The sequence below is a fragment of the Eufriesea mexicana genome, unplaced genomic scaffold (assembly GCF_001483705.2).
Source record: "Eufriesea mexicana isolate 0111107269 unplaced genomic scaffold, ASM148370v2 scaffold1358, whole genome shotgun sequence".
NCBI classification, from domain to species: domain Eukaryota; kingdom Metazoa; phylum Arthropoda; class Insecta; order Hymenoptera; family Apidae; genus Eufriesea; species Eufriesea mexicana.
This window is the reverse complement of record NW_016909491.1, coordinates 574,372-584,156: the sequence shown is the minus strand read 5'-3', so window position 1 is coordinate 584,156 and position 9,785 is coordinate 574,372. Positions and strand designations below refer to the sequence as shown.

The 9,785-nt window shown below is 52.8% G+C and overlaps 1 protein-coding gene across 1 annotated transcript in view; it reads left to right on the top strand.

Annotated features, from left to right (window-relative positions):
* The window catches only part of jing (AE binding protein 2 jing), a 99,123-nt gene extending 89,349 nt beyond the window's left edge, over positions 1-9,774 (top strand). The window contains exons 2-9 of the mRNA XM_017900930.1: positions 3,939-4,344; positions 4,445-4,767; positions 5,062-5,539; positions 6,828-7,007; positions 8,570-8,711; positions 8,788-8,918; positions 8,995-9,062; positions 9,134-9,774. Of these exons, the coding sequence (XP_017756419.1) occupies positions 3,939-4,344; positions 4,445-4,767; positions 5,062-5,539; positions 6,828-7,007; positions 8,570-8,711; positions 8,788-8,918; positions 8,995-9,062; positions 9,134-9,311 (1,906 nt within the window). The 3' untranslated portion in view covers positions 9,312-9,774. The remainder of the gene's footprint in view (positions 1-3,938; positions 4,345-4,444; positions 4,768-5,061; positions 5,540-6,827; positions 7,008-8,569; positions 8,712-8,787; positions 8,919-8,994; positions 9,063-9,133) is intronic.
* The last annotated feature ends 11 nt before the right edge of the window (positions 9,775-9,785 follow it).

Sequence of the window (9,785 nt, the reverse complement as noted above, 5' to 3'; positions counted from 1 at the left end):
GGAAAGAGAAGGACGAGCGGATGGGGGGGGCTAGCGAGAGTGAGTAGCGAGAGGAAAACGGAGAGGGAAGCGAAGAAACGAGCGAGAAAGCGAACGATAGAAGGATCGAGAAAGGGAGAGAGCGAAGGACGCGGAGGAATTAGAAGGATGGATTTCCCGAAGAGGAACAAAGAGCGACGTAGCGGAATTCTAAGAGGCCGTGGCGGGACGAGGACGCCGGAGTGGAGCCAGGACGGTGATGGAGAATTCGGGCCCGCAGGGACGCGCGGGGGCCGGCTAGAGAGAGGGATGCAGCGATCTAGTCGCGGAAGGGAGCGAGACGAGCGTGTTTCACGAGCGAGGAAGAAAACTTCGGACGAACTTAGGGGCGACGAGCTATCCGCGAGGGTTTGAGGGGCCGCGACACAGGGAATTAAGGAACACGAAAGACCGAGAGAGAAAGAGAGAGCGAGTGAGAGAGAGAGAGTGAGTGAGGGAGCGAGAGAAAGGCTAAACAAGTGGATGCGCGACGGGAGAGGGGGAACCGAGAGCGGTGTTGTTCGTTGGGTTGGAAGAATAAAAGGGCGGAAAGAGCGACGGAATCGTTGGAAGAATTCTCCGATAATAATAAACGGGCAACGGGAGAGCGACGCGTAAGCGAATCGCCCGATTAGTCGGTATTCGCGTGTACACGGTGATCCGAGTCACGGGGAATGCGCGTTCCGTGTCGGGGAATCGTCTCGGTATTCCGGAATCGGACTCGGAAAAGGTGTACAAAAGGCTTTGTCTCGCGAAAAGGAGAACTAAACGGTACCGCGAAGCGTGTCGAGCGACACGAGCGCCATTGTTTTGGAAATGTCTCGGCGCGTCGACGTTCGACCGTTGGATCGATTCGCGGTGGAGGAAGAAGGATCGAGAAATGTACGAAATCGAAAGAGGCGTGCAACGAGCGCGTGCAGGGTTTTCGCGTTTTCCTTTGAGAGAACGCTGGCGTTAATCTCGGTCGTGGGGAACAGATGTTTCGGCGGTCGGAAAACTGGGGGGCGCGGGGGGGGGGAGGGGGGCACGGAGGGAGGGAAAAGAGCGGCGGTAAAGTGGACAAGAGATCCCGAGAGTGAAACGTGCACTTGGCTGGCAAATAGTACGTAAAAGTGCGACGAAGAGAGGCTGACCCAGGAACGACGGAGAGGGACGATAACATTGGCGAAACGGTGTGTGGGAAAATAAGAGAGAGGAGCGGATACGCGAGGTGAGAGCTAGAGAGCGAGCGAGAGAGAGAAAGAGAGAGAGAGAGAATGGCTCGGTAGAGTGGATGGAAACGTGGGGGATACGTGTGTGCGAGCATCGTGGAAGCCTTGGTGCACCTCCGAGCGGAGGAGCCACCTGCAAGGACAATATAATCGACGTAGCGTGATCCGCAAGAACTTGGCCTCGCGATCCTATCGCCGCGTAGATCTCTCGATCGGGAGTCGCACGCGATACGCCTGGCACGGAAAATTGGCGAAAACTTTACGCGTGCTGGGCTCGCCGGAATGGCAATCGTCCACGTCGCGTTTCTCTCTCCGTTTCTCTCCGTGTCTACGCGTCGACGTCGCGGTTTAGGTTAGGTCTCGCGCGATCGCTTAGCGCCGCGTTGCACGGTATCCGGATAGCCCCGCGGAGCGTACGAGCGATCGCGACGCTTGGAACGCGTTTAACGCGTTTCGTTTCGCGCGACGAGACGCAGCTATCCGATAATTTCTCGCGCAACGCGACCCTGCGATTCTATGCTTCCTCGTCGCGGTATATCCTTCTCCTTCCGTCCGGTTCGCGACGCGAAAACGCGCGCCGCGACGTGACCGTAGCCGCGTACGAGATAGCCGGGATAATAGAAAAGATTCTCGATCGGTCGGCAAACTTTCACTCGCAAGGCAGGGACGCGAGATTTTGAATAGAGGCGAGCGATTCGGAGCGGGTCGGAACGGGGCTTGAAACTATCCAGGTATAGACGAGGAACCGCGGCAGCAATGGCGGCGGCAGCGGCAGCGGCGGCGGGAGCAGCGGCGACGGTCGGTCGGTTTAAGAGGGCCCTCTCGACCCGAAAGAGATCGGAGAATCGATAAAAGAAGGAGTTTGATGGCACAATGACCGTCATTGAGCAGCGGCCGGCCGGGAGTTTAACGAACGACCGCGCGACTCCGTTTCTCTCGGCTGGTCTCCGGTCCTCGGCCGGCAGAGCGCGTCGTTGCGTAAACGCAATGTCGGAAAGGAATCGTAATGTGGAAAGGTCAGTGTCTTTCTTTCTCCGGTGACGTCGACGGCCCGGCACGAACGCGCCTCCAAAAATATCCGCCGCGGCGAAAACCATCGAGTGCGGCGCACCGTCGAGCCGAGCCAACCGAGCAAACCGCGTCCTCCTTTCCCTCTCCGTCCCTTCCTCCTTTTCCCGCCCAACTAGAATCGCGCGTTTTATCGTTGCCGAGAATTTACGCCGTCTCGGTCACTGGTCACCGACGAGACGCGCGAAATCGCCTGAAATTGCGCGAAATCACGCCGACGCTCGCTTCTACCCGACCCTCGTCGCCCTAATGGCCCTATCCCGTTCGTTCCTTCGACTTCGTGCCCTTCTTCGCCCCTCGGAAGGGTGAATCGAAAGAGCATAGAGCGATCTCTAGAAAGGGGGTGGTGGTCGATTCTGATCTCGATTTCTGTGACGAGATGCAATTGCACGCGGTCGACATCGGGCACCTAGCAGGAGGTTCTGTCGATCATAGATCGCGATCTGTGCGGCGAGTGTGCACCGATCTAAACGGGGGGTGGAAACCGCGCGCAGTTGGAGGGAACTCGCGCGCGCAGTCTCTTGGCGATCGGCGCTCGGCCGCTATATACTTTGTAATTATCTCGTAAACGGGAGGAGGCGGTTGATCGGCGGTAAATTAATTGCCGCTGTAAAACAAGAGCGTTCAAAGTCGCGGCTGCGTAGATTTATTGCTAACGAAGCGGACGCGGGCGATGGCAGGCGGAGGAAGAGAGAAGGAGGTATTTGCTCGCGGCCGCAGAAACGGCGCGATGTTGCGTGCGCGCGTAAATTCAATCCTCGTTCCAACCGAGCGCGAACTTCATTCCAGCGAGCATTCTTTTTCGCCGAGAAACGCCAACTACTACTCTGGCATGCGATACGATTGCTTTTGCAATAGCGTTCGCGTAACGCAGGTGCACGCACCGACCCGAGAAGGTTTTCCGTTTCGCCAACTAATCGGGAATTCGCGCGTGCTCCGTTCATCCCGCCTCCCGCGCCAGTTTCCTACTTCTTGCTACCGTTCTCTTCCCTCTTTCACCCTTGCCACCTTTTTCTCTATCTAGCTTAGTTTCTTCTCTGCTTGCCCTCGAAAGCGGTGCCTCCGCGCGCGCGATGGGGGAACGGGGAAAAAGAAAAATGGAGAGGGTGCCGTGTTGGGCGAAAGTGACGCGTTTCGGGACACCCCGAGTGTAATTCCGCTGGTTGCCGCAATCTTTTCACCCGCTGCTCGCAAATCACCGAATCGGCAAGGATGAACGAGCCGTACGGCTCGTGGCACTGGTGGCGGCCTTCCCAAACGCCGGGCCAATTGCCAATGTCTGACCCTGTAATTAGGTTTGCGCTGCTGGTAATACCATTACCCGGTAAGCGTGCAATTTCCCTGGTAGCCGTTTCCGTCCTCTCCCGGACCGGTTCCTTCCAACCCGCTCCAACCGAGATTTCTCAACCACTCCTTTCGACCACAAACACTCGTAAGAATCGACACTCCACGACGCGATCAAACATTCCTTCGATAGTTTTCGACACCTTTTTGCCTCTGCTCGAGAGAAGGAGCGCACACGCTGCCCGAGTGGGCTTTAAACGATCGCTCGTTGGAAAATCCTTTTCCCTCGATGCGAACGAACGAGAAGAGCGGGAAAATACGGTCTGACGATTAAAACGGTGACGTATGATTTTTCAGTGGCGTGGCCGTGTCCTGCGGGGAGTGCAGCAGCAGCGGTACCAGCGATATCACGGAGCCGGGTTCCCCGTGCAGCACCAGCAGCGACGAAGGGGTAGCGATACGTGGCGCGTCTGCCAGTCCACTTCCGTCCCTACCCAAGCTGGCGCCGTCCTCGCAGATCAGTACCAGGCCCCAGTGGCCCTGGACCCCGCCGTTGGCGGCCACCGCGTGCTCGACCTACAAGAGGCTCAGAGGCGAGCCCGAGGCTGGCACCCTCCCGAGGTCCGGGGCCGCGGATCCCAGCTTCAGGGGTACCACCAAGTCCAACGGTGGCAAACCCAACGCTGGTCACCATCATCATCACGAGTCTCAGGGCAAGATCACCGAGTACTTCAAGACTCAAATCAAACCTCAGCAACCTAAGGTAATCGCCATACACGTACGCTTCGATATCGCGACTCTGTCTCTCTGATGTACCTTCTATCTCACGCGTCTCTGTTTGCTGGGACTGATCCTGTCGACAGATCAAGAAGAACAGCGAGGCCATGTCCGTGCTGGTGGCGAAGAGCTCGACGGAATTTCGGAGGCCGCCCACGGTACAGAGGAACAAGGGCGGATTGGCCAAGTATCTGGGTACCGTGACGCCGAACGGACGAACCACGTCGACCAACGACTGGGAAGCGAGAACGATGACAATGTCGCCACCACCTACGAAGAAGCCGTCGCTGGTGATCGTACCGAGGACCAATGGTAAGATGGACAAGAAGTTGCCCAAGCCAGTGCCCAGTTTACCCATCTCGAACGACGTACTGAAGAACATACCGAGTTGCAAGATCTCGTCACTCAGGTAGGCCAACCGCGCGCTTTCTTGCGTGCCGGACATACACGAGCGACGCAATAACCCTCTGTTCGTCCAGATCGTTGCGAATTTCGATACTCTTGCTCATAACAGTCCAACGGACATTTCTCTCGAGGTACGCCAAAAAAAGAAATATTTCAGTGAATTTATCGTTTTTTGGTTGTCTTGTATGAATCAATTTCAGCCTCGTTTAGCCTTTCACAAGAGGATCCTAGCAGCGTAGGGGGAAGTTGGACGCGTTTCACGCCCCATCGTTTAATCGCCCGTATCATTGTCGTTCAGGTTAACCACTTCGGAAGCAGCTTCCAATGCGAAAAACAGTTCGCCAACGTCTGTGCCGACTCCTTCTCTCACCAACGAGACAACAAATCTCGATTTTAAAGGTTGCATTCTATCCAAGCCGCACGTTAACGAGAACAACAACCTGACAAACGGTTGCGGCGGCATTTTGGGTTCGCTGAGGTCCCAGACCAGCCAGGACCCGTTCACGAGGTTATCCGTGACCGAGGATACCGATGACGGTAAGGAGAGACAGGTGAGAGCAGCGGACGAGGACGACGTGGAGGAAGAGGAGGAAGATTCGAGAAGTAGCGAGTCTAAGGCGCCCCTATCGCCGATACTCTCTGCGCCAACCACCATACGATTTCCTGCCAGGGAACCGGAGAAAGACAGGCAACACGGTACCGATAGCGGGGTCTGTCGATGGGACAAGTGCGACGAGAACTTCGAGTCCAGCAGCGAGCTTCTAGAACATTTACAGGTGCGACGTTCGCCTTGCTTCCTCGCTTGCAACCCCTTCCAGGCCCAAACGGGTAGGCGTCAACGCGCGGTACACAGACCAGACTGATGCTCGAAAACACTCGCAATACGAGCCGAAATGTAAATACGCGCGATATAATCAGTTTTATGCGATACTGCTGTTGTGCAAGTGTTAGGGGGTTATAACGTAAAGAAATAGTAGTCAGTGGAAGCGATAGAAAAATTGTATAGATGTTTATTAAACGGGCGAATTGTTAGAACTGGTCTGTCTGTTTAGGCTCACGCAGGTTACAAACCGTCGAGACAAAACGCAGAAGAAGGGGTCGTCCCCGCATCGTTAGGACGTAGACTTTATTTTACTATTTAGTTTTTACAACGGGGAGTGAACTTTAATCCTTTTCCCTTCTACAAATGTTACAAATATGTTATATTTTATAATAGATGACAATGTCAAAACTGTATTGAGAAAAATGTTCTCTTAACGAGTCTGACTCGTGATATTCGTGTTTGGGCCGACCTCGTGTTCACGAGTCTGGCTCGTGATATTCGTGTTTGGACCAAAATCCTCATCACGAGTGAGACTCGTCATTGTACGGGAAGGGGTTAACGCTTTGACTGCCACGTTGGTCATACACGACCAGCCACGGTTTTTCCCGTGACACCAGGGTGGTCATTGGTGACCGGAACGCTTGAACTACTTAAACTACATTGAACAACATCGAATGAAAATTAACAGTTGATGCATTTTGAACATGACCGCTGATTAGAGGATACTTTGAAATAAAAGATGCCCCAGTGAACGATTAAAAATTTTCATTACAACGTCAAAAAAATATTGGGAGAAATCTTGCATCTGCGGGTGCATCTCACGCGGCGTGCTGAGCGAAACGTGTGATTTCGGCGTGGCAGTCAGAGGGTTAACATCGCGCTGGCGTTTATGGTTGCCGCGCAGCGTTTTCGTCCGATGCATCGCGTAATTCGAGCATATGGCGGAATTAACGAAGCTCGTGTATAGTGTTTCGCAGTTTTCAGTTACATTGTTGTCACTCCTCGCACGAAACTCCTGCAGTCTTAATTTTTGTTTTCTTTTCTTTTCCCTTTCTTTCTCCTTTTCTTTCTTTTTTTCCTTCTTTTCCTTTTTTCGCCGCGTAATCGATATTGCCACACCTTCATGGCTACCGAGTATCCGCTGGATACGGTTTCGTTGCAAACATCGTGCGACGTGTCGTGGTCCTTGGCCTCGACGTAGAACTCACTTGCATGCACTAACGTGTACGAACGTCTTGCAGGTAGCGCACATCAACACGCAAACCGGAGGCGACAATTTCGTGTGTCAGTGGCAAGGCTGCAAGGTCCAAGGGAGGACTTCCTGTTCGCGGAGGTGGCTGGAACGACACGTGTTGTCTCACGGAGGCAACAAACCCTTCCCGTGCATAGTCGACGGCTGTGGCAGCAGATTCAGCTCTCAGGTAATGCGTCGTGGACGATGATAGCCGCAAGGATCACAACTTTTTCGATTGGACTGCTACTGGAACCGATTCCCCTTTCGCGATTGAGATCGATCTCTGGTGGTACGCTTGTGTCGAATCCTGCGTTCTCTCCTCTCCTAACTCGCGACTTCTACATACGTACTGTGAGTTCTGTGATGGGTTAAATCGCTTGGATTCCATTGTATTTCTTTTAAATTGTTCGTCTAGAGATGCGACCCGTATACGGTGTCGTTAGTGCAGAAGCGTAAGTCGACTGGTTTATTCGAAATTTAGCACTGTGCAACGTCTCCTGTCGTTACATTCTCGCACAGCCACGCCATAATCAAAGAATGCGTCGCTGCGATGGATACTACTCGGAGCTTTCCATTCATTCGTCTGCCTCATTCATCTCGAGACTGGCTTGAAAATCAGAAATCTCCATGGAAGTTGTGGCGTGCCACAAGCTTGATACTTTTTCGATTCAACGTTTGCGGAATACGCACGTGTGACGAGAGCGTGAACGCTTACGTATCTCTCTCGTGACCGTGTCGATCATATTCTAACGTTTGCTCTATTCCTCTACGGCTTAAACGATCCCTGGACCTATTTCCGTCATCAGGCATTATGCGCTAAATTTAAGCACGACGATTACCGTGATTGTGAAAACTAATGAAACATGTTTTTCCTGTTTTATCAAGCGTTCAACGAGCATTTACGAGTACTACAGATGCGGATGATGTTTTGTCGTATAGTTGTCGCCCGATGTTGCCGGCGTTGGGTAATGTATTTTGTGGTATCTGAACGAGGGACTACGCTTTCGTTGCTGGCCCTGTCACGATCTCTCGTGCCGAATTTCTCGTTGGAAATTGTCGAGCGAAACCGGACGTACTCCCTGGTTTGCGATCTCGTAGAACGTAAGCGAATTCGTGCCGGTTAAGAATCAAAGGACATTTTCCACATCGACGACTTGGTCTGATTTTCGATTTGTCGATAATTCGAGTCTATCGAACAGAGCCTGTGTTGTCTGGTAGAAAGCTGTCGTCTTTTGTCTTCTTAACCGTTACCAGGTACACCACGCCACTGCGCGCCTCTGTCCACGCGTATGCGTGCGGTCGAAGCAATAGCTCGGTGGTTGCCCGGTCTTAGACTGTCTTCGAAAGCGGATATTTTCCAGGGACAGCTAGTAAAACTGTCCACCCGCAACAATCCCTGGCGAGAGCTCTCTTCTTGTACATGGTCTTTCTCTCTTTGTCTCTCTGTCTCTCTGTCTCTCTCGCTGTCTCCTTTTTTCTCTCACGTCGTGTTTCGGAAAACGACTCGTGCGTGTTATTATTCTGGCTACTGACGCACTTGCGTAGATTCATCGTCGTTACGATTCATCCCTTGTTCGTTAACGTTACCCACCCTCCTTACCACGCGAATATCGCGAAATCGAAGTCCACGCTCTTAGAGATACCCGTGTATCATTCTGTCCAATATACACGGGGACCGTGCTTTCCCTGGAAAGTACCGCTCCCCGCATACCGTATTTTCGAACATAACGAGCCGAATTTATTTTACAGACCGCTCTCGAGAGGCACGTGAACGGGCACTTCAATCAACCGGAAACCAGCAACAATAACGCGAAACGGAGCTGCGAGAGCGGTGGGAAGCTGGTGAGAAGAAACGGCAAACGTCTTCGATACAGGCGACAACCTTGGTCAGGTAAATATTGTCCCCGACGACATCAGATCGCACACCCCCTGTCGACATTCATCGGTGTTTGCCTTTTCTTCCATAGCGAGACTCTTCGATTATTTCGACTCCGGAGTGATGGAGGGTCTCCAGCACAGGTTACTCCAGCTGGCAAAGTCGAGGACGCAAGGTCGTCTCGCGGAGACACCAGGAAATTCGATGGCCCTAACTAGTCAAGTGAGTGGTTGAATGCGGCTGTGTAGTAAGAGCATTGAGATGAATCGGGATCCGTGATAAATCTTGTCGTTTGTAGGTATTAGCACGAAGAGTAGAATTGGACGGAAAGACTAAAGTTTTATTACGGTGGTACCCCCCGGACATGTAAGTAATCGATACGTTTCACCACGATGCGTGGCTCGTTCGTAAGCCTCACCTTTTTGCTTTCCAATCAGCGAGCCAGACGAGTGGGTATTGGAGTCCGAAGTACAAAGCACGAAAAACGTAGGGATACGAAAAGTTGCGTCGTCTCACCCGGAAGAAGTGAGTCTGGCTCTATATTCGGCGGTAAACGGCGGCACGCCGCCATTGATGCGACTGAAGCAGCGCCGGAAACCGGTTAAGAACTCGTGATAATGCCCATCACGGTGATCGAGAACAAGCGTGACGAAGTAGCGACGACTAAGCCAGAAAATGAATAGGGACGAGTCCTGTATCAGGACGATTGTGCTTTCTGGTCCGGACAGAGAGAGAGCCTGGCGAGATTAACCGGAACCTGAACGTGTCGAGAGGAGGACCGGGCTATGACGTCCTCTGTCTGCAAGAGGAGGAGACGCACGGTACGGAGTATAGATGGATATGCAAACGAGTCCATGGCGAAACGGAGAACCGATATTCGAGAAAGATACTACGCAAAGATCGGGACGAATCTGTGACGAGCTCCAGAGGGTTTGCATCGCAAGCGAGGACAGGAAGAGAGGGGGAGACAAATAACGGACAAACATTAAGAATGTAGCTAAGCATACCCAAAGTGGGGGGAAAGAGGAATACATTCTAATTTATTTAGCCTAAATCGAACGATCGTTAGGTGATATATTAGCAGTCGTG